This window comes from Coregonus clupeaformis, chromosome 24 (assembly GCF_020615455.1).
Source record: "Coregonus clupeaformis isolate EN_2021a chromosome 24, ASM2061545v1, whole genome shotgun sequence".
Classification (NCBI taxonomy): domain Eukaryota; kingdom Metazoa; phylum Chordata; class Actinopteri; order Salmoniformes; family Salmonidae; genus Coregonus; species Coregonus clupeaformis.
This window is the reverse complement of record NC_059215.1, coordinates 12897740-12922708: the sequence shown is the minus strand read 5'-3', so window position 1 is coordinate 12922708 and position 24969 is coordinate 12897740. Positions and strand designations below refer to the sequence as shown.

Below are 24969 nucleotides of genomic sequence, written 5' to 3'. Positions count from 1 at the left end.
CAGTGTTGCAGTTCTTGACACACTCAAACCGGAGCGCCTAGAACCTACTACCATACCCCATTCAAAGGCACTTAAATCTTTCGTCTTGCCCATTCACTCTCAATGGCACACATGCACAATCCATATCTCAAGGCTTAAAAATCCTTCTTTAACCTGTCTCCTCCGCTTCATCTGCACTGATTGAATTGGATTTGACTAGTGACATCAATAAGGGATAATAGCTTTCACCTAGATAGTCCATGTCATGAAAAGAGCAGGTGTTCCTAATGTTTTGTACACTCAGTGTATACACTAGATGATTGACAGGGTGCACTGTTTTGAAGCCACCGCATTTCCATCTTGGCACTCATCCACCATTGTAAAAAAAATATTTTGGAAGCTATAGAAATGCATTTATTAATGTCTACATTTGTTTTTACAACATGTATTCTATTACAGACACCTTAATGAATATTTTTAAATTATATAATGTGAGATAAACATAAACAATTTAAATATATAACATTTTCCTCAAAGTAAAATTTTTGGAAAGTTCTAATGTTACTGTCCCCACTACAACTACAAAATACTTAAATACGTCATTTTGTCCTTGAAACATTGAATTGAAATACTGTAGAATTGATTTCCTTCCTATGGAGGACTGCGTCTTCTGAGAGGAGTGCCAATATGGCTGACCAGTGGCTTCAAAGCCTCTCATTGGCCAATACATAGCATCAGCAATTCACAGTTTATATACATCATTTAACCTTCTTTTAGCATTTCAGTATGATACAGCATCTAAATATATTGTAGGTATTCCCCATTAGTTAGGTATTACTCACATTCACAAGATCATCATGGGCCTCTGTCTCGGGTACAACCGGTGCAACAGGGGCATCAGTTGCTTCAGTGCCCTGTGTGTCTACACCAGGTCCAGCCGTGGTTCCAGAGGTTTCACCTCCTGTTAAGGGGTCAGTCTTTGGCACCATGGAGGTGAAGGCAGTGTCCTGGTCTGATCCAGGAGCACTGCTCCCAGTAGTGGCATTGACTGTGTAGTCGGCAACGGTAGTGGCTGTGTCGTCTACAGGTGCTTGGGGGGTTGCGGTAGTATACATAACTTTAATAAAAATAAAAACAATTAAACATATTTTATACACAACTGAAGCCGCTCTGAGTAGGCTACCCAGACCCCTTCACCGACCCCCTGAATCCTCCCAATCCCACCCACAACCCTTCCTAACCCAGTTACCAGATGTACAGTGGGGAAAAAAGTATTTAGTCAGCCACCAATTGTGCAAGTTCTCCCACTTACAAAGATGAGAGAGGCCTGTAATCATCGTAGGTACACGTCAACTATGACAGACAAATTGAGAAATAAAATCCAGAAAATCACATTGTAGGATTTTTAATGAATTTATTTGCAAATTATGGTGGAAAATAAGTATTTGGTCACCTACAAACAAGCAAGATTTCTGGCTCTCACAGACCTGTAACTTCTTCTTTAAGAGGCTCCTCTGTCCTCCACTCGTTACCTGTATTAATGGCACCTGTTTGAACTTGTTATCAGTATAAAAGACACCTGTCCACAACCTCAAACAGTCACACTCCAAACTCCACTATGGCCAAGACCAAAGAGCTGTCAAAGGACACCAGAAACACAATTGTAGACCTGCACCAGGCTGGGAAGACTGAATCTGCAATAGGTAAGCAGCTTGGTTTGAAGAAATCAACTGTGGGAGCAATTATTAGGAAATGGAAGACATACAAGACCACTGATAATCTCCCTCGATCTGGGGCTCCACGCAAGATCTCACCCCGTGGGGTCAAAATGATCACAAGAACGGTGAGCAAAAATCCCAGAACCACACGGGGGGACCTAGTGAATGACCTGCAGAGAGCTGGGACCAAAGTAACAAAGCCTACCATCAGTAACACACTACGCCGCCAGGGACTCAAATCCTGCAGGGCCAGACGTGTCCCCCTGCTTAAGCCAGTACATGTCCAGGCCCGTCTGAAGTTTGCTAGAGTGCATTTCGATGATCCAGAAGAGGATTGGGAGAATGTCATATGGTCAGATGAAACCAAAATAGAACTTTTTGATAAAAACTCAACTCGTCTTACAGAAAACGTTTGACCTGTGTCATTGCCAACAAAGGGTATATAACAAAGTATTGAGAACATTTTATTATTGACCAAATACTTATTTTCCACCATAATTTGCAAATAAATTCATAAAAAATCCTACAATGTGATTTTCTGGATTTTTTCCCTCATTTTGTCTGTCATAGTTGACGTGTACCTATGATGAAAAGTACAGGCCTCTCTCATCTTTTTAAGTGTGAGAACTTGCACAATTGGTGGCTGACTAAATACTTTTCCCCCCCACTGTAAGTCAATAGACGTGAAGGAGAAAACAAACAAGACAAACATGCAACAAGTACTGGTAGAGACGAACAGGCAGACAGGACAACATAATAATAACAGACTGGACAGGCAGACAGGACAACATAATAATAACAGACTGGACAGGCAGTCAGGACAACATAATAACAACAGACTGGACAGGCAGACAGGACAACATAATAACAACAGACTGGACAGGCAGACAGGACAACATAATAATAACAGACTGGACAGGCAGACAGGACAACATAATAACAACAGACTGGACAGGCAGACAGGACAACATAATAACAACAGACTGGACAGTCAGACAGGACAACATAATAACAACAGACTGGACAGGCAGACAGGACAACATAATAATAACAGACTGGACAGGCAGACAGGACAACATAATAATAACAGACTGGAAAGGCAGACAGGACAACATAATAACAACAGACTGGACAGGCAGACAGGACAACATAATAACAACAGACTGGACAGGCAGACAGGACAACATAATAATAACAGACTGGACAGGCAGACAGGACAACATAATAACAACAGACTGGACAGGCAGACAGGACAACATAATAACAACAGACTGGACAGTCAGACAGGACAACATAATAACAACAGACTGGACAGGCAGACAGGACAACATAATAACAACAGACTGGACAGGCAGACAGGACAACATAATAACAACAGACTGGACAGGCAGACAGGACAACATAATAACAGACTGAACAGTTGTGAAAGGAAAGTGACCATACGTATGGTAAAGTGTATTTAAGTTCATTTGGGAGGAAGATTGTTGTTGGGGGTGGGTCGTGTTAGGTTTTATCAACAATTTGAGAGAAAGGGAAGAAAAATGAAAATGACTATCAGGGTGTCGTCTGCGAGGGCTGGGACTCCTATCAAATCAAATCAAATTGTATTTGTCACATGCGCCGAAAACAACAGGTGTAGACCTTACAGTGAAATGCTTACTGACAAGCCCTTAACCAACAATGCAGTTTTAAGAAAAAAAAAAGAAAAATAGATAAGTAAAAAATACTAACCTGTGACCCGCACATTGACTCTGTACCAGTACCCCTTTATATAGCCTCCCTACTGTTATTTCACATTGACTCTGTACCAGTACCCCTTTATATAGCCTCACTATTGTTATTTCACATTGACTCTGTACCAGTACCCCTTTATATAGCCTCGCTACTGTTATTTCACATTGACTCTGTACCAGTACCCCTTTATATAGCCTCGCTACTGTTATTTCACATTGACTCTGTACCAGTACCCCTTTATATAGCCTCGCTACTGTTATTTCACATTGACGCTGTACCAGTACCCCTTTATATAGCCTCACTACTGTTATTTCACATTGACTCTGTCCCAGTACCCCTTTATATAGCCTCACTACTGTTATTTCACATTGACTCTGTACCAGTACCCCTTTATATAGCCTCCCTACTGTTATTTCACATTGACTCTGTACCAGTACCCCTTTATATAGCCTCCCTACTGTTATTTCACATTGACTCTGTACCAGTACCCCTTTATATAGCCTCCCTACTGTTATTTCACATTGACTCTGTACCAGTACCCCTTTATATAGCCTCGCTACTGTTATTTCACATTGACGCTGTACCAGTACCCCTTTATATAGCCTCGCTACTGTTATTTCACATTGACGCTGTACCAGTACCCCTTTATATAGCCTCACTACTGTTATTTCACATTGACTCTGTACCAGTACCCCTTTATATAGCCTCGCTACTGTTATTTCACATTGACTCTGTACCAGTACCCCTTTATATAGCCTCACTACTGTTATTTCACATTGACTCTGTACCAGTACCCCCTTTATATAGCCTCGCTACTGTTATTGTACTGCTGCTCTTTAATTATTTTTTATTGTTTTATTTTTACTTATCTCTTTTTTACTTAACACTTATTTTTCTTAAAACTGCATTGTTGGTTAAGGGCTTGTAAGTAAGCATTTCACTGTAAGGTCTACACCTGTTGTATTCGGCGCATGTGACAAATACAATTTGATTTGATTTGTTTTAAATGTTATGAATGGGTGTGATGTAATTCACTTATAGATGAGTGACCGATGGCTAATGAAAAGGTATTACTGTCATACTGTACCTTACATTCAGTTGCCATGTAATTTTAATTGTGTAATTAGAGCCAATCTCAAAACATGATGACCTGTTGTCATCTCCTGATCCTCCATATCATAACTACTGACTTCAGCTTTGATCTGGACTTTTGGACAGGGATGTTATTAATGTCTTACCTGTGACTACAGAGCTGTAGGTTGCGTCTGTGAGTACTGTTGTATCAGCTGCTCCAGTGCTGGGAACATCTGTGGTGCCCGTTTCAGGTACAGCAGAGGCATCAGTGGGGTAATCTCCTTGAACTCCATCTGAGAGAGAGAAACAAACATGAATCAATACAGTAGACCTGATACTGCCCCACTGTTCAGAGCTTAGTGCAACCTTATCTTGCGACCTTAGTGCAACCTTACCTTGCAATCTTAGTGCAAGGCCTTTCTATCCTGTAATGATTGCAAAGCATGTCAAACAATCAATGAAATGGAAAAGCAAAGACTGGTTTTGCTTCACATGGGCTAGTGCCAGAATTATACTAACCCTTCCACTGAAGGGAGCGCTCAAAGTTGATTTAGTGTTCCTCTCCTTTCATACGGTAGCTCTGCACTGTGGTAACTTACTGTTGGAGCCCGGCTGTAGGTCTAGGTCTCAGTGTCAACACCTAGTGCTAACAGAGCCACACGCTCCAGATCCAGAAGGCTAATCTGTGGGATGAGTTTTGGCACATGGATGGTGTGTTTGTGTGACTGTGGTCCGGGGGTGGAGGGCAGGTTAACACTGCCTGGCCCCTATGACCGACACCCTGTGCCACAGCCCCCCCGACGCCCCCTGACGATGAACCAATTCGGCCTGTTTGCTCAGTCACCCTAGGTAATTAATGGCCGAAGTGTGTGGTACTGCCCTCTCCACAGCCTGCACAAATAAACCCTGCTCTCCAAGGTCACAACCCCTGACTCTACACCAATCCTCAGGGAAAGATCACATTTCTAAAGTAAGATCGGGTAGCCTTGCAGGCAGTGCAAGGGAAGAATAGATGTTGATAAAGTCAAGGGAAACTGTAAGAAAATGTTTATCCATGTGAGGTCAATGGGGGTCAATGGTTTATATTTTATTATGTTTTGATGTTGTTATTGGAGTCTACACTTTTTTCAAAGATAACTGGTTGGGCAGATGTGCTACAGTGTATGAGCTGACATTCTAGAGCCCAGTATTCCCAGAGTCCAAACTCATTATCACCAAGGCTCCAGAATGCAGGCTAACGCTCCATCTGATAGGACTGGCCCAGCTCCACGAGCGTTAATACCCCTCTTCTGGTTACACTGACACAAAGACAGACACGTGTTCCTTTACTCTAACACAGCTTCAACGACTCATTGTCTCACTACTGTGTTTATCTCAGGGTGTACAAGTTGTCAAAGCAGGTTTACTGAGATATGGTACATGAACATAACCACTGTTTTCTGGGCACTGGCTAAATGATGTAAACTTCTATGTCATGTAGTATTCAGATACTTATCTACAGTGGGGAAAAAAAGTATTTAGTCAGCCACCAATTGTGCAAGTTCTCCCACTTAAAAAGATGAGAGAGGCCTGTAATTTTCATCATAGGTACACGTCAACTATGACAGACAAATTGAGAGAAAAAAAATCCAGAAAATCACATTGTAGGATTTTTAATGCATTTATTTGCAAATTATGGTGGAAAATAAGTATTTGGTCACCTACAAACAATCAAGATTTCTGGCTCTCACAGACCTGTAACTTCTTCTTTAAGAGGCTCCTCTGTCCTCCACTCGTTACCTGTATTAATGGCACCTGTTTGAACTTGTTATCAGTATAAAAGACACCTGTCCACAACCTCAAACAGTCACACTCCAAACTCCACTATGGCCAAGACCAAAGAGCTGTCAAAGGACACCAGAAACAAAATTGTAGACCTGCACCAGGCTGGGAAGACTGAATCTGCAATAGGTAAGCAGCTTGGTTTGAAGAAATCAACTGTGGGAGCAATTATTAGGAAATGGAAGACATACAAGACCACTGATAATCTCCCTCGATCTGGGGCTCCACGCAAGATCTCACCCCGTGGGGTCAAAATGATCACAAGAACGGTGAGCAAAAATCCCAGAACCACACGGGGGGACCTAGTGAATGACCTGCAGAGAGCTGGGACCAAAGTAACAAAGCCTACCATCAGTAACACACTACGCCGCCAGGGACTCAAATCCTGCAGTGCTAGACGTGTCCCCCTGCTTAAGCCAGTACATGTCCAGGCCCGTCTGAAGTTTGCTAGAGTGCATTTGGATGATCCAAAAGAGGATTGGGAGAATGTCATATGGTCAGATGAAACCAAAATATAACTTTTTGGTAAAAACTCAACTCGTCGTGTTTGGAGGACAAAGAATGCTGAGTTGCATCCAAAGAACACCATACCTACTGTGAAGCATGTGGGTGGAAACATCATGCTTTGGGGCTGTTTTTTCTGCAAAGGGACCAGGACGACTGATCCGTAAAGGAAAGAATGAATGGGGCCATGTATCATGAGATTTTGAGTGAAAACCTCCTTCCATCAGCAAGGGCATTGAAGATGAAACGTGGCTGGGTCTTTCAGCATGACAATGATCCCAAACACACCGCCCGGGCAACGAAGGAGTGGCTTCGTAAGAAGCATTTCAAGGTCCTGGAGTGGCCTAGCCAGTCTCCAGATCTCAACCCCATAGAAAATCTTTGGAGGGAGTTGAAAGTCCGTGTTGCCCAGCGACAGCCCCAAAACATCACTGCTCTAGAGGAGATCTGCATGGAGGAATGGGCCAAAATACCAGCAACAGTGTGTGAAAACCTTGTGAAGACTTACAAAAAAACGTTTGACCTGTGTCATTGCCAACAAAGGGTATATAACAAAGTATTGAGAAACTTTTGTTATTGACCAAATACTTATTTTCCACCATAATTTGCAAATAAATTCATTAAAAATTCTACAATGTGATTTTCTGGATTTTTTTTTCTCATTTTGTCTGTCATAGTTGACGTGTACCTATGATGAAAATTACAGGCCTCTCTCATCTTTTTAAGTGGGAGAACTTGCACAATTGGTGGCTGACTAAATACTTTTTTTCCCCACTGTATGGCCACAACCCTAAAAGTTGCCAAAACTCTGTTTTGCAAAACACATTACATTTAAAAATCATCTTTGTATGGCTAACCGTCACTGACTTTACAGTGCAAGTTAACAGTTTAAACCATAGAAATATAATGAATAGAACGGGGTTGGAAGCTCTAACCCTGGCAATTTGACTGGTAAACTCATGGGTACACTCAGAATGGATGCTGGTATTGTGATAAAAAAATGTCCATGGTACTTTGGAATGTTCTATCAACTGATACTCTGAGTCGATATTCACGTAATAATAAGGAATGACCTTCGACCACGCCCAGAAATTGGGAAAAACATTATTTCCCATTGACCCCCTAGTGTAAAAGAGCCAACATCGTCGTAGATTGTTTTGTTATACAGAAATAACAAAACATGCCGATAAGCTGCTGTGTTGTTCAGTGTACATGTAACCATGTAAAAAACCTGACCTGCGGTTCCTAATGCTCCCACATAGGGAAATAGAGCATGTGAGAAGAGCCCTGACAATTTAGATAGTTTGAACAGGGAGTACAGGAGGCTAAAAAGAGATTTTGGCTTGGAAAAGTTGAATATTTGCAGAAGGAGTCGGGTAATTGGTTAAGGGAGGAGGATTGGAGGGAAAGAGAGAGGAGGTTGAAAAGACTGAGGATAGGTTTGAATATGTTGAAGCTAGCAATAACAACGGAGAGGGTATGTCGAGGAAGATTGGTGTCAAGTTCAAACAGAGGGAGCTGGATGCCAGTTCGAGTTCTGGAGGTGAAATGGAAGGGGTAGAAGGTGTTGTGAGGAGCTCGGAGGCCGAGCCTTGCATTGATAAAGATAAGTTTGGTCGAGTGGGAGTGACATTTTTTGAGAAAATGGATCCTTGACTTTTGGCGGATCTATTTGTGGTTTCAGGGTGGGTGGGAAAGGAGTTGGGTGCAGTTGAATCAGTGAAGGTAACCTGTAGTGTACTTGTGATATTTGTTTGTGTTATACCACGGCTAAGGGTTGTTCTTATGCACGACGCAATGCAGAGTGCCTGGATACAGCCCTTAGCCGTGGTATATTGGCCATATACCACAAACCCTCAAGGTGTCTTATTGCTAAACTGGTTACAAAAATAATTAGAACAGTAAAAATAAATGTTTTGTCATACCCGTAGTATACGGTCTCATATACCACAGCTTTCAGCCAATCGGCATTCAGTGCTCGACCCACCCAGTTTATAATATCTAATACCGACTGGGACTATGGTTTTACCATGGTAATGTAGAATGTTCATTCAAATTATGCTAACTGATGTGGCTCATGCAATGAAAGGTATTTTTTTTAACGTCAGTTGAGTTGACTCAACAAATCACAGCACAGATTGAAGGTACACTGCTTTTACTTCCTGGCATGGGTACACTCAAAATGGCTGCCAGTCCACCCATTATGCCATCATTGACTTGAATGGAGACACCCTTTCTAATTATTCTATTTCTATGGTTTAACCTCTGAAGGATCTGCCCATTTTTTCAATTTTTGCCTAAAATGACATACCCAAATCTAACTGCCTGTAGCTCAGGACCTGAAGCAAGGATATGCATATTCTTGATACCACTTGAAAGGGAACACTTTGAAGTTTGTGGAAATTTGAAATTAATGTAGGAGAATATAACACATTAGATCTGGTAAAAGATAATACAAACAAAAAAACATGTGTTTTTATCATCTTTGAAATGCAAGAGAAAGGCCGCAATATAATATTGCAGTTTAGGCCCAATTTAGATTTTGGACACTAGATGGCAGCAGTGTGTGTGCAAAGTTTCAGATTAATCCAGTGTAACATTGCAATACTGGACTATTTTGTCTGCCCAAATGTGCCGAATTGGTCAATTGATACATAACTATAGAGAACATTCAAAAATGATATGGTAATACAAAATGTAAGTTTACACACTCCCAGGAATGTCATACATGATGGATCATTAGCTTATACACTAACTTTCACACATCTAGATGGCTGGGCTTGGTGGGTGTGGAGCCAGAGAAAGCAGGGGTTCAAACTGTAAAACCAGTTCCTACATTTGAATATAAAAATTGATTGTATCAAACAACTATGCTAAATTTTATCTCTTGGACCCTTAGGATGACAAATCAGAGCAAGATTGCTGAATGTAAGTACATTATTTACCTTCAGAGGTGAATGTATCAAACCAGTTGCCGTGATAATTTTTTTGTTGTTGTGCACTCTCCTCAAACAATAGCATGGTATTTTTTTCACTGTAAATTGGACAGTGCAGTTAGATTCACAAGAATTTAAGCTTTCTGCCCATATAAGACATGTCTATGTCCTGGAAAGTTTGCTGTTACTTACAACAGTCATGCTAATCACATTAGCGCACGTTTGCTCAACCGTCCTGTATACGGGACACCGATCCCGTAGAGGTTAAACACTGCCTGATGTGTGTGGAAAGAAATGTGGTTTGTAAAGCCCTATAACTGGAACAATGATCATCTTCCCAACGCTACGGCATAATCACAGAGCTCATGAGCACACCACAACACATTATTTATCAAATCACCACAAACCATCAACACATTCTAGTGGATGTTAACTTCCTTTTTCTTCTATTGTGAGGATACATTTTAAATTTGAACATACTGAAAACCACAGATGAGAGGATGTTAGCCAACGTCTTTGTAAGGATGTTAGCTACCAAGCATTATCAACAAGTTTGAAGCATTACCTCAATATTTCCAATGATTAATAGCTGCCAGGTGGCCACCGTGATAGTGTGTGTCCAGAGCTGCACACTAAGCCCTGTAAAATGTGCTACACTTCCCTCCTGCAGTGCACTTTATCTTGACAGCAAGCGGCAGCGCCAACCAAAGCATTGGAGATTATGCAGAGCATGTCATAGATTTTAATTGGCTTAGCTGGGCATAAATCCTCAATGTTTTTAAGTGTTATTAAAAGACCCTAGCTAACTCCCTTTGGCCCTGAGATAACACATTTATTGATACAGTAATTCTGAATAAGAATGCACAGCTAAACTTCCAAGATCTAGCAATCAAACCCCCCTACCTCATCACTCACCTCATATGTAGGCCTTCACATGTTGATACCTTCCTATTAACACTCACATGCTCAAGATGTTAAAACTTATTTTCATGTCTGCAAGCATACTGTACTGTACACGTCCTTGAATGCACTAACAAAATAACCCTGGAATGCAATAACAAAATACAAATGTATAGTCTTGCAATGAGATACTTACAGTATATATATATTTTTTAAGCGGGTAGATCAGCTTTAATATTGCAGATAGATTGTAACTTCCATCAATGTAATTGTCTGCCTCACTTCCAATCCCCCATATGTTTTTTTCCCTCGCAAATATATATATGTATTTATGTGTATGTATGTATGTATGTATATATATATATATATATATATATATGTATGTATATATATATATATATATATATATATATATATATATATATACATACACATACATATACATACATATATATACATATCCTTTAAAAAAATATATTTCCCTTTACTACTTTCCAACCCCACCACCCCTTCCCTAATTGGAGTAAACTAGTGAACAACAATGCTTAGGCCTCTACTTCCAGCTTATACATACTATATACATTTTATGGACACAGTCAATTTTACAATAATTCAATTTTGTTTGTTTTTACTCCTGAACCTCCTCTACCCTCAACCTCTCCGATCATTTTCATGATGTCCATCCGGTTTGCTTCTATATGCCATATCCTTCTAACTGTGCTCTTTCACAAAAGCTCTCAACCTATAACCTATATACTTATTATGGACACAGTATGCTTTACATTAGTTATCTCATTGTTATTAGTTGTTGTTAGTTGTTATTAGTCCCATCCTTCAACTCCATTCAACACCACCCATCTATCTCTTAACACCATCCATACAGTATGTCTCTTTGCTGATTGTTGGACCTCTCTCTCTGTACTCCAGTAGGTTATACAGTCAAATGCTTCCTTGGCCAGTGATGATTGGAGGGGAAAAGCTGTTTATGGCGTCAGCCTTTTTAGCTCCTCTGAAGGTATTAATCATGCTTTTAATGTGTTCCCCTGTCTCTACATACACATCCAACCTCTGGCCTATCTCTCCACAGCATCAGCCCTGGCCTGGGCAGCATGACAGGGGTTTACACTTGATGTGATGCTTTACACACACACACACGTACACACACAAACACACACACACACACACACACACACACACACACACACACACACACACACACACACACACACACACACACACACACACACACACACACACACACACACACACACACACACACACACACAGACAGACAGAGAGCTGAGTGAGAAATCTCACCTACCCCCCAGCCAAGCCAATCCCCTCTGTTATCCCTCACTACACTACCGTGTCAGACCACCACACAAGCCTGCTTTCAGCCCAAACACACAACCACACATGCCCATACTCCACACACAACCACACACACACAGTGGTGTTTTGGGTGCTTTGGAGCATGGAGGCTGGGCACCAGTCAAATACAGCTCCTACCCTATATGAGGCCTCAGTACCCCCAGTACCCTCAGCCATCCCCAGCCAATACTACTCTGGGTGTTTTAGCCTGTATCACAGTGTGGTGGGGAGGCACGGCCGCCGTAGGCCACTAAATCATGGGTTGCAGTGTGGATGTGATGTGACAGGGGCTTGGTAGTGTGTGACAGCTGAAATGCTGCTTCTATAGCCTGGCTGTGGTCGGAACCATCAACAGCACACTGTGGGCCCATGATACCATAGTAAGTAGTAACGTTCTATGGCCAAATGAGAGGACAACCCATAGAATTACATATAAAATCAATATGGAATAGTGATTTAATAGGATCTCTGTGGGACAGCCACAGACCTGACTGACACACTACAGAGATGTGTCGGTCTGTGGATAATTCTGTTGGGTTGATGTATGGAGAGGACGTGGCTGACATCATGGTTATATTTGCTGAGGGGAGCTGGATATTTTCCCTGGGTGAGGTCACAGACTTGACATACTATAGAGAGTCACACTGTACGTATATCAAGTATCTACACATCCATAAATAAGTGCTATTCCTGGGAGTATGTTATGTATTTCATGACCGTACGCTGTCGTTTTTATATCGAGCGTTCCCGAAGGTCACAAGGAGTAAATAGTATTTATAAATCGCAGGTCATCCTAACGATGAGCTACCACTCTAGCTAAAAATGCACACACCCACAAATGCGCAGACCGGAAAACGTAGGTACCTTCATAAACACATAGGCTTTTCTCCAATGAAACTCCCCTGTTGGAGCTGACAACACTGAAGGACAGTGGTGAGAGCAGTTCTCTGTATTGGCCCTGTTGCCACAGGAAACCAACCATGGTGGAGTGGGGAGCGAGGAAATGGAGGGAGAGAGAGAGGGATTATAAGCGGGAGGAGGGAGGGGAGGTGTCTCTTATCATTAATTTACGTGTGTTGATGTCTGTATGAAAGCCAGATCCCACATTTGGTTTTGCTTCCCAACCAGCCAGGCAACCTCCCTTTGGTCCCTCTAGCTCATCAGAGAGAGAGGGGCCCTCTAAACCTCCCCTAACCCACACACACTGAGTGAGCCAGGAGGATTGTGTCTGGACTAGAGAGAGTTATACACATTCATCTATTAGCCCATAATTGTTGATGGCTGCTCTTTTCACGGTTCATTTCATTACACATATGCACAGCGGTACACCAACTTGGTCTCAAAACATTTCGTATTATTCTGTATGTAAATCCAAGATACTCCATTTAGTATGATATGTTATGTTTCGTATAGTACTGTATGTATTAATCCGTGGATGTCCATCACCCATTTCATATGATATTTTACGAATTACAATTTGTATTATATGTTACAAATTACAATTCGTATTGTTACGAATTTGCAAAACGTACAGTATGTTACGAATTTGAAAACGTACTATAGGTTACAAATTTGAAAAACGTATGATATGTTACGAATTCTAGCTAGGTGGCTAACGTTAGCTAGGTGGCTAACGTTAGCTAGGCTAGGATTTAGGGTTAGGGGTTAGGGTTAAGGTTAGGAGTTAGGATAAGTTTAGGGTTAGGGTTAGGGGAAGATTTAGCTAAAATGGTTAGGGGAAGGGTTAGCTAACATGCTAAGCAGTTGCAAAGTAGCTAAAAAGTAGTAAGTAGTTGAAAAGTTGCTAATTACCTAAAATGCTAAAGTTGCCCGTGATGAGACTTGCAACCTTTGGGTTGCTAGACGTTCGCGTTATACGCCCACCCCCACCAACCACCCTACTTTTGTTTTTGCCTTAAGTATCCATCTGTCTTATGTAACCATACCAAACGTAACATATCATACTAATTTGTATCCGGGATTTATGTTTACTATGTTACGTCTAGTCTATGAGACCAGGCTGGGTACACAGACAAGTAAACTATTAGTGGAACAACCAAAGCATCAGTAAATCCAAGCAAGCTGTTCTCTTTTTCCTTGTTGAACTGGAGGACAGATTATAACAGTGTGAGTTTAAGATGTGACTTTGGCCCTGGGTCTGTGTATGTCCAGCTCCTTTCAGGACAGGGTCCAGGTCCGTCCTCTTCACAGCCCTATCCAGCCCTTGTAGAGAGCGTTTCCTGGCCCCTCATTGATGTCATCATGGCACCAATGGAACAGATTGTCTCATTGTGCTCATGAGCAGCTCGGGTCTCCAAAAAGAAACGCATAAAGTGTGGTTGCCAGATTTGTACGAGTGCAGAAGGGAAAAATGGCAAGATGATCATTTGTTTGCTCCGCACTGCTACAGCACGTGGCAGAGTAGTGGAGTGAGGCTGTGGCTAGTTACCCAAAACCACTGGGAACACACACACACACAGAGTAGACATGTGACAGGAACCAGGCCAGGTGATGACAGCTCTGAGTAAAACCTCTGTGTGATCACAACAGGACCAACGGAAACATAGAGACATCTTGAAAAGCTCACCTAATGGAAGAGGTCATGGAGAACAGTGGAAAGTGCCATTCATGCCCCAGTGCAGCACTAGAAAATTAACCAGTGTGTGTCTCCATATCCCCAGGAGGGTCTAAGGAGGATGTGACTTTTGCCATTTGGCTGCTGTAACTGATCTGGCTTAGGGGGCCAGAACTCAGCTGACTCCCCAGCCCAGCTTACCCCACCCCATCCAGGAGCAATGTTGTGTGGAGAGATCAACAAGCTGTGTGGTATCATGTTTAATCTGCACCACATCTTTCTGCTTTCAACAATGACTTAATTACAGACCATTTAACCCTGATTTAATGGGCACTTTTGTAGACGCTCGCTCTCGGTATAAGAGAGTCTAAAAACGGACTAAAATGACATGTAAATATTGTGACGTTTTTGATGATTTACTATGAAGACGTCTATATTCTCACTTACTCACTGTGTCCCTGTGTCCTCCTTTTTCCTTCTGCACTTCCTTCTGAAACCTTTTCCCATTGCGATAGCCATCTCTGCCCCTTCCTGTTTTCCCAGCATAAGGGATGCAGGGCGGGCAAGGAGAACAGAGACTGAACCAAAACAAACATCTCTACACTGAATTAAAGGGGCAGACAGAGAGCAGGGGACGAAAGTCCTGTTGCATGGCCTCTCTAACCTCTGTAATTAGGGCCTGGTTCTTCTCTGGGGAGGGCTGGGGATGTGGCCTGGTCTGGCCTGTTGCAGGGTTGGGTCCTGGGGGCCTCCAACAGGGTGGAGTCTAGCCCAGCAGATGTCAGTCTCCCTGGGGAACCCTGGTCCGTCTCTCTCGCTGGCCCTGCCTAGTCTCAGGGAGATGATCAGGAGCCCCTTGACGTCATGCAGCCACTCAGAGACAGACAGGCCTCAGGCTCAGCCTACAGCCTGGGCTCGCCTAGTCTCCCCACCCAGGCCACAGAGACGGCACCTTGGCTGTCACCACCTGCCTGCTGCACCCCTCCAAGCCACAGTCTCTAACTCCCCCACTTCCAGATGTCAGCAGTAGAACCCTGACTTCCCTGACTCTCCTAGGCTAGACTGTCACTTCAGACCCAGGCCAGGGTGGATTTCCTCCAGGCTTCCAGAGCCTCCAGAGAATGCCTGCGGCCAGAGGAATGTACAGGGAGGCTGGACAGGGATCCCATTCCTACTAGTCAGCAGGTCAACTGAGCCCCTCTGTACTGGGACACCTTCCATTAGGTGTCCATGTAGCCTGTAGTAGAACAATGTGGGCACCCCACCACCCCTGTTCTGTTCTATCAGCCTGTAGTAGAACAATGTGGGCACCCCACCACCCCTGTTCTGTTCTATCAGCATGTAGTAGAACAATGTGGGCACCCCACCACCCCTGTTCTGTTCTGTCAGCCTGTAGTAGAACAATGTGGGCACCCCACCACCCCTGTTCTGTTCTGTCAGCCTGTAGTAGAACAATGTGGGCACCCCACCACCCCTGTTCTGTTCTGTCAGCCTGTAGTAGAACAATGTGGGCACCCCACCACCCCTGTTCTGTTCTGTCAGCCTGAAACTACAAGACAGCCACACCAGCCTGCCCTGCATGAAGCACTGGCCAGACAAACGGTTTCCCTGGGAACCAAATACAGCTTACAGAGTTTCCTCTCCTGTGACCAGACGGCCAGTCCAAACACCAAACCACAATCTGGAAAAACCTGCATTGGAACAGCCACTGGGTCCCACTCTCTGTCTACATGAAAATAACGTGAGAACTATTTATGCTTCTGAAACCAGGATGGTCACGAAAGTTTACTTTTCGAATCTACCCATGCCCCTCGTTGTTTTTAAACAAAACACGAACGGGGTGACTTAAAAAAAAAAATGAATTAGCGACAGACGATGGAACGTTATCCATGCACATCCTTGGACAGGAAATGGCTCTTACGGCACTCGGCACGCTGTGACCTCACTAAGCCTCAGAGCTGAGCAGACTGGGGTCATCAATAACACCCAGAACAGCCAGCAGGCCTCCCACAGAGACACACACACAGCAGGTTCACCAATCACCACACAACGACACAGAGAGAGAGAGCCACCAGTCAAAAGCTAAGGGATAATACTGCCACAGGCATATTACAGTATACTGTAACTGCCACTCTGTTGTGGACTATGCAAAGAATCGATTTCCACGTCTACTGGCTACACATCTGCTATTGAAATCCATTTGAGAGAAAAAAGGCCAGGAGAAGAAACATGGATGAGGCTTTGTTGTTGGTTTAATAAATGGTCTGAAACATGGGTCTGGTATTTCTTCAGCGCTAACAACGCTGTCATCTAAATTTGGACAGGCAGCCCTTCCGTAACATAAAACCTCAGTTTCCTAAATAGACCGTCCATCTCATTACTGAAGGATAGGCCAGGCCTCGTTCCTCCACACCAAGGCTGCGTTCCAAATGGCCTCCTATTCCCTACATAGTGCACTGCTTTTTACCAAGGACTCCGGTCAAAGTAGCCTAGAACACTATATCGGGAATAGGGTGTCATTTGGGACACAGCCCAAATACCAGCTGCTCTGACAGGCTTGTTCTTGGCCTCACAGCTCCCACTGTCAGAACCAAAGCTGCCAGGGCTGTTACTGTTGCTGAGTGCAGATGTTGCTGGATGGCTTCCAACAGCTTTTTGACATCAGAGTAGGGAGAGAAAGGGGAAAGGTTGTGTTAGAGGATATGTAAATGTATAGTTCTCCTCCAATGACTGGTTTTATACAATGGTTTGGATTAAGGAGGGTCGAAGGAAAGGCAGAAAGATGGTGTGAAGAGCAAAATACAAACTGCCTGGTTAAACTCCCATGAGAACAGAAAGTCCCAGTGCCATCCAAAGCAGGAACAGGATGTAATCTTATGTTTTCAATTAGCCAGCAGCATAAAGAAGGGCCCCAACGACCGAAGCGTTTCTAGCTGAACATTAATTACCAGGAGCAATTACTCTAGTAGTAAAAGGGCCTCAGCCAAGCCTCATTAAAATACCCTTTATTCCCTAGGCTAAATTGTACACACCACCATAAAGAGCCATGCCTCACTCTGCCTTCTCCTGACAAGAATGCCTTGCCTTAGACGACATATACTTGCCATATACTTACTGTTACTGTTATTGTAAACCTGCTGTGGTCTTGTATGCTGACAGTGTGTGACATTACCATGATCTGAGATCTTCCAAACATGAGCTAAGTAAGTTTGTGATAAGCTTTCATCGCTGCCTGAGCTCATGTAACAAGCATGGGTGATGACGCACAGACTCCAAGTCGATGTTTTGAAATTTCCCCTAATTTCAGGGTTATTTATTAGTTTAACTCTGTGTGACTTGAGTCTGGAGGAGTGTTGTCTACAAGCTCCCAAGTGTTTCTGCTCGCTGTCCAAGGTTGCTGTGGTGTGTTGAAATGAAAGAGAACTAGGAGGAGAGGAGAGGGTTGTTGCTCCTCGGCCGAGTCCCAATGGCACCCTATTCCCTATATAGTGCACTACTTTTGACCAGGGCCTTGGTCAAAAGTAGTGCACTATATAGGGAATAGGGTGTCATTTGGGACGCAGACCTTGTTAAAGCCCCAACAGCTGTAAAACTGCACCAGGGTGCCAGGGGAACATGGAACAAAAAGATTGCTAGAAACAGCCATAATGAGGAGAGGATGATTTGAATGGTAACACACCGTCTGTAATTCATTAAGACTGTTGAGCTGGGTAAATATGGTTGCTAGAGTCCACAGTCTTTTGTATTTGTCCGGTTCATTGTCCTAGAAAGGTAATCATTCTGGGCAATAGTGATTGTGCTTATCCTTGGTTTTGGCGCCTTTTTTAATGAGTTTTCTTTGGAATAGGGTTGATAGAAGCCCAAGCCCAAATGAAGATTTTCTGTTGAATAGAACAGTTCTTTGTGGTGTATGTTGATGTAATCCAGAGTGCGAGGCAATAGAATGGACAAAGGGGAGTGAGAGGTTTTCCTGTCGAACCCTCTAGCCAGATTGACACTGACAAACAAGATGATTTCAACTTTATTTTGACTGGTACCTATTACTTTTTGCAAAACCACTGAGGCAACTGCCAGTTAACTGTAATCCAGCTCTAATGATTTGCTCTCAGAGTCTTTGGACCGTGACTATAGGTCCACGAGGACAGGACACACACCCAACACCCTGCTCTCTCTGACATAAGACAGTCATCTGCCAGACGGTTACGTAAAAAGCCCCACACCCTCCTCTGGATGACGTGAGTCCACGTTAACCATCCTGACTTGGGACTGATGGAATGCTAGTCAATAGCTGAGGGCCATGAGAAAAAAAGAGGCGCAATATTCTGCACTTGTTTATGTTGGCCGGAGATGTTGTTGTCAAAGAGAGCGTTACGGAGTCAAACCATGGAGATATGAAGGGCACAATCTTATCATACAGGGCCTCTCCCCGTTGGTAATGGCATGCCTCTCTCCTTGAATTGAACACAGTCTGCTGTCCATTCGCACAGAACCTATCTCACTCCCCTACTCAGATGTCCAATCAACTAACACATTGTGTCAGTCTTCACTGTGCTGAGTTGTGTGTCCATATTAATTGAGACTTTATGGTTCACACCACCCTGAATGACTGTGCTTTGTATAGCCGGGCGGTCAAAACGTCAATCAAGCGGTTGTCATAGAGACGAAATACTCAGACATGTAAAGGATGTGGTGTGAGGAGAGACAATGATTGGATTCCCCCAAATCATAGGAATGCACAATGTGTCTGTCCCTCTTTCACCCAAGTTGGAATGGTGGCGAATACTTTGGAATACGGACATCACAATGGCTCTTTCTACTGTTCCACAGGCACTGAATTAGTGGCACAAATGAAGCAGCACCTGGAGTACCAGCCCAGCCGTGAAATTAAACACGTTCAAGTATTTTTTTCTCTCTCCATATAGCTCTAAAGCTAGCTAGTTTTCCCTCTCTCTACAGAAAGCTAGGGCTCCTCACATTACATTTATTCCAAGTGGCATTGGTATGACATCATGCAGCATTTCTAACCCAGCCCATTTCAGTGCTACATATTTGTGAGTCTACATAACTGCTGAATCAAAGCCACGGGAAACGGGAACATAAACTCAATCAGTGTTTGTGATGAAAGTGCGTAGTTTGAACATCTGGCTTGGATAAGAGTAGAATGTTAGTTCAGCTAAACACTTTCACCATTGAGTTGAGTCATAGAAAGCTTCCCCCTCTCTGTCTTCCTCTCTTTTTTCTCTTCGTCGCTCTCTCACTCTTTTGATCTCTCCTTGTCTGTCTCAGTCAGTGGCTGACACCTCTAAAAATGGTTTGCGTTGGCATTCCTGCTCTAACATCTGAGCCCTACATGTACCATTGGAATGCATGGCCTTCCGTTGTCAGGTGCGTAGGAGCCCTAATGGCTACACAGAGGCTCCCATCTCAGTTACCATAGCCATGCTGCAACTGCTGTCGATGACGGCTCAACTGTAACTGTAGCCTCCAACTGTAACTCACCACAGTGGAGCTCTAGTGTCTGGGGGTCATGTGGTTGGCCTCAACGTTTGCTCCCCAGATGCAGGCTTTGCATGCTATGCTGCTATCAGACTATCCACAAACAGGCATATTTGTATGAAAGATAAGCCCAGTGGCCCCTGGGAAATGAGTTTATTGATTTCCAGCTATATCCAGAGGCCTGTACTGTATGGTTAATGTTTGGCTCTTCTGAGTAGAAGCACAAAGATGGTTCTTTAATAGAACCCTGGAATCAGCTGTTCTCCTCTCATTCCCTCTCTGGGCTAATGACATCACTGGCCCTAAATCCACTGTGTCATTGATTAAACCTTATCCACAGCAATTACCCTCCTAGAACAAGACCACAACTGTCCTCTGGACTGATGCTGGATTCATCAACACACCAAGACATGATAAAAAAAAACTCCCCAATATATAGACAATGTTAACTGGCCGTGAAACATTAAAGTAGTCTTCTTCTGGAGAATAATGAATATTGACTTCATGGAACTTGACCTCCAACCTCTTTATGTCTGAACAGCCAGACAGCTGTAGTTTAGAAAAGTGGCAGAAAAGGGGGGATATTGGGGGCAGATATGGGACACAGGGCCTCTTTAGACTTATCAGGGGCCTAAATATCTTTACATTATTTCAAAATCAGTACCAACAGCACCAACAAAATAAACCAGTCATCTAGGCCGTACACACACAACTGAATCACCCTGGTAACCATCTACAGCTGATTATGTTCCAGGGTTTGGCAGAGATTTTCCAATGTTGTGTTCCAATACCTTATGCTGACCATTCCTTGGGAAATTCACATAGCAGTGCCGGTGGCACACAAGTGTCAACTATGTAGCAGGTGAGTGTGATCGGTGGAGTGTGATTGGCTGCGGTCTGGAATGGAGGACGAGATAGGGAGGATTTGTGGCAACACCCCTGTGCTATTCTCAAAGTGAAACCCAAGAGCTGTTAACCTGAACAGGAATGGGAAACTTTCTACTTATGTAAGGGTCTTATTTCAAACAATTTCACAATATTAATCTAAATAGTTAATAGTTAGTTGAACATCTAATAACCATTTGTAAGGAGACTCTCCAAATAAAGTGTAACTAAATAGCCTACAATTAAAGGCATAGGAAAAGCACAATACATGTACAGTGAGGGAAAAAAGTATTTGATCCCCTGCTGATTTTGTACGTTTGCCCACTGACAAAGAAATGATCAGTCTATAATTTTAATGCTAGGTTTATTTGAACAGTGAGAGACAGAATAACAACAAAATAATCCAGAAAAACGCACGTCAAAAATGTTATAAATTCATTTGCATTTTAATGAGGGAAATAAGTATTTGACCCCCTCTCAATCAGAAAGATTTCAGTCTCCCAGGTGTCTTTTATACAGGTAACGAGCTGAGATTAGGAGCACACTCTTAAAGGGAGTGCTCCTAATCCCAGTTTGTTACCTGTATAAAAGACACCTGTCCACAGAAGCAATCAATCAATCAGATTCCAAACTCTCCACCATGGCCAAGACCAAAGAGCTCTCCAAGGATGTCAGGGACAAGATTGTACACCTATACAAGGCTGGAATGGACTACAAGACCATCGCCAAGCAGCTTGGTGAGAAGGTGACAACAGTTGGTGCGATTATTTGCAAATGGAAGAAACACAAAATAACTGTCAATCTCCCTCGGCCTGGGGCTCCATGCAAGATCTCACATCGTGGAGTTGCAATGATCATGAGAACGGTGAGGAATCAGCCCAGAACTACACGGGAGGATCTTGTCAATGACCTCAAGGCAGCTGGGACCATAGTCACCAAGAAAACAATTGGTAACACACTACGCCGTGAAGGACTGAAATCCTGCAGCGCCCGCAAGGTCCCCCTGCTCAAGAAAGCACATATACAGGGCCGTCTGAAGTCTGCCAATGAACATCTGAATGATTCAGAGGAGAACTGGGTGAAAGTGTTGTGGTCAGATGAGACCAAAATCGAGCTCTTTGGCATCAACTCAACTCGCCGTGTTTGGAGGAGGAGGAATGCTGCCTATGACCCCAAGAACACCATCCCCACCGTCAAACATGGAGGTGGAAACATTATGCTTTGGGGGTATTTTTCTGATAAGGGGACAGGATAACTTCACCGCATCAAAGGGACTATGGACGGGGCCATGTACCGTCAAATCTTGGGTGAGAACCTCCTTCCCTCAGCCAGGGCATTGAAAATGGGTCGTGGATGGGTATTCCAGCATGACAATGACCCAAAACACACGGCCAAGGCAACAAAGGAGTGGCTCAAGAAGAAGCACACTAAGGTCCTGGAGTGGCCTAGCCAGTCTCCAGACCTTAATTCCATAGAAAATCTGTGGAGGGAGCTGAAGGTTTGAGTTGCCAAACGTCAGCCTCGAAACCTTAATGACTTGGAGAAGATCTGCAAAGAGGAGTGGAACAAAATCCCTCCTGAGATGTGTGCAAACCTGGTGGCCAACTACAAGAAACGTCTGACCTCTGTGATTGCCGACAAGGGTTTTGCCACCAAGTACTAAGTCATGTTTTGCAGAGGGGTCAAATACTTATTTCCCTCATTAAAATGCAAATCAATTTATAACATTTTTGACATGTGTTTTTCTGGATTTTTTTGTTGTTATTCTGTCTCTCACTGTTCAAATAAACCTACCATTAAAATTATAGACTGATCATGTCTTTGTCAGTGGGCAAACGTACAAAATCAGCAGGGGATCAAATACTTTTTTCCCTCACTGTATCTCTGTTTCACATTAAGATTCATCTTAATGTGCCTTTCTAATGTGCCTTGCGCATGTATAAAGCGCATGTTCCTTTCCACTTTAGAGTAAGGACCTTTTCCCCTTTAAAGTAACGTTAAGCCCTTCACTGTTTATTTCCATCCTTCTGGTTAGTCTGGCATAGAGTTAATTTTTTACTATTCCAGTGCCCAGATGAGACACTATGGAGTTCTGGAGAAGTCATCACACAGACCGAACCAACACCAGTCCCACCAGTCTCATCTTCAAACCATAACATCACCATGCATTTATCATCTATATTAACAGACTTAACAGTGTAGCTTGGATCTGACTGCTGAACCTTCCACTCACACCTTCCCAACATGAGGAAAAGAGAGGTACCCTTATAAACAGAAATAACCACCACACACACACACACACACACACACACAGTTTGACAGTTTCCACCACCTAAGGGGCGTCATCTTGGGGATGTAATTTTACTCCCTGCTGAATCAACAGATAATGTATGGTCACTTCCCCATAGCTCTCTCACGCACATCCATCCATTCTTCCCACCCATCCTGCTGGCTAATTGTGTAAACATGCTGCATCTTCATAGGACAAGCAGGAATCAAACACAGGATGAGCTTCCTTCTCCTATTAAACATCTGGAAACACAGATGGAAAGGCCCCCAAACACACTGCGAAGATCAAATTGAACTTCCAGAAGTATATTTCCCAATTTAAAAATATTTAATCGGAGTAAAAGCTGCCTGATGGACCTGAATTTTTCTGAAATGAGCAGAGCCTGTTTTAGAAAGAGCGGGAGTTCCATCCATCCACACACATACACACACACATACACACACACACACACACACACACACACACACACTGCTTTCAGGATGTAGTCCATCATTATTTTTAACGGCAACTTTCCCCTTTGTGTCGGCTGGCCACCCCCACAACTTTTTACCAGCCCTAAACTCATAAAATCTCCAAGCTGCCTCATGTCACACCAAAATAACAAAAGCATTACAAAACTCACTTGTGAAAAAGCCACATGTAATTTAAGATCATTTAAACAACATTATGGAACATTTTATTGGCATGTTCACCTCTCAGGGTAAAGTTTAAGTTAGGAATTCATGTTGCACATGCTACTTGCTCACAAACACTCCCTTGGCTTGCTATACCTGGGTCATCTAACTCTCTCCTACTTTTCTCAGAGTCAGTCAGGTTTAGGTTTATTGAGGTACCATGCTTAGAGTTAGCTTACTAGAGTTATCCATTGTTCAAGATTGAGCATGTAAGACACAGATAACTTCAGAGCCATGAGGTAGAGAGGTGTAAAGAGATGTAGTACTCACTGTGTAGGAGCAGAGCACAGAGAACCAGGGCTAGAGTCATCCCTCTCCAGGACCCATTCATTCTTCTCATGGACACAGCCATTCTCCAGTCCTTTGTGAGCGCAGCCGGTGTGTGTGTTTGTGTTTCCCTGTAGGAGTGTGTGTGAGAGAAAGAGGGCGCTGAGTAAGTGAGTGTGTGAGCGCTGGGGGAGTCTGTGTGTGTTTCCTGTGAATGCTCGCAGAGCAGGACAGACTGGCAGGATAAAGCGTGGCTTGTGTTCCTCTGGTTTTATATGGCCCCTCTCCTTTGCGCTCTCTCTCTCTCTCTCTCTCTCTCTCTCTCTCTCTCTCTCTCTCTCTCTCTCTCTCTCTCTCTCTCTCCCTCTCTCTCTCTCCCGCTCCCTCTTCTTTCTCCACACCCCTTTTCTCACTGGTTGGGTTTAACCCCTCTTCTCAAGGCAGCTGGTCCTCCTAGTGTGTGTAAGAAAGAGAGTGTGTAAGAATGCGAGTCAGTGAGTGAGCAGAGCGTATTGTAGTAAGTTTGTGTGAGTGCAATGGTAATATAATGCTGGTGTGACTTGAGTATCGAGCCATCTGTCTGTCTGAGGCGTACATCATTAGTACACATTTGTTGAAAACTAAGTAAATTCACATCAGGCTTTACGATACCACAAGTGAACTAGCACCTCAGCTGTATATTTGGAGTTGACCCCAACCATGACTCGCTGTCCCCCTGAGTACCTAATTGAGACATCCCAGTCCC

At 43.4% G+C, this 24969-nt stretch overlaps 1 protein-coding gene across 2 annotated transcripts in view; it reads right to left on the bottom strand.

The window, feature by feature from the left end:
* Nucleotides 1-24526, bottom strand: part of LOC121538013 — a 34123-nt gene extending 9597 nt beyond the window's left edge. The window contains exons 1-3 of one of the 2 annotated variants that reach the window (XM_041845744.2): nt 24228-24526; nt 4670-4798; nt 822-1069 (exon numbers count right to left, since the gene is read on the bottom strand). In XM_041845744.2, the coding sequence (XP_041701678.1) occupies nt 822-1069; nt 4670-4798; nt 24228-24309 (459 nt within the window). In that variant the 5' untranslated portion in view covers nt 24310-24526. Of the gene's footprint in view, nt 1-821; nt 1097-4669; nt 4799-24227 lie in introns of both variants that reach the window. The other variant, XM_041845743.2, reaches the window with a different exon arrangement.
* Nucleotides 24527-24969: the final 443 nt, after the last annotated feature.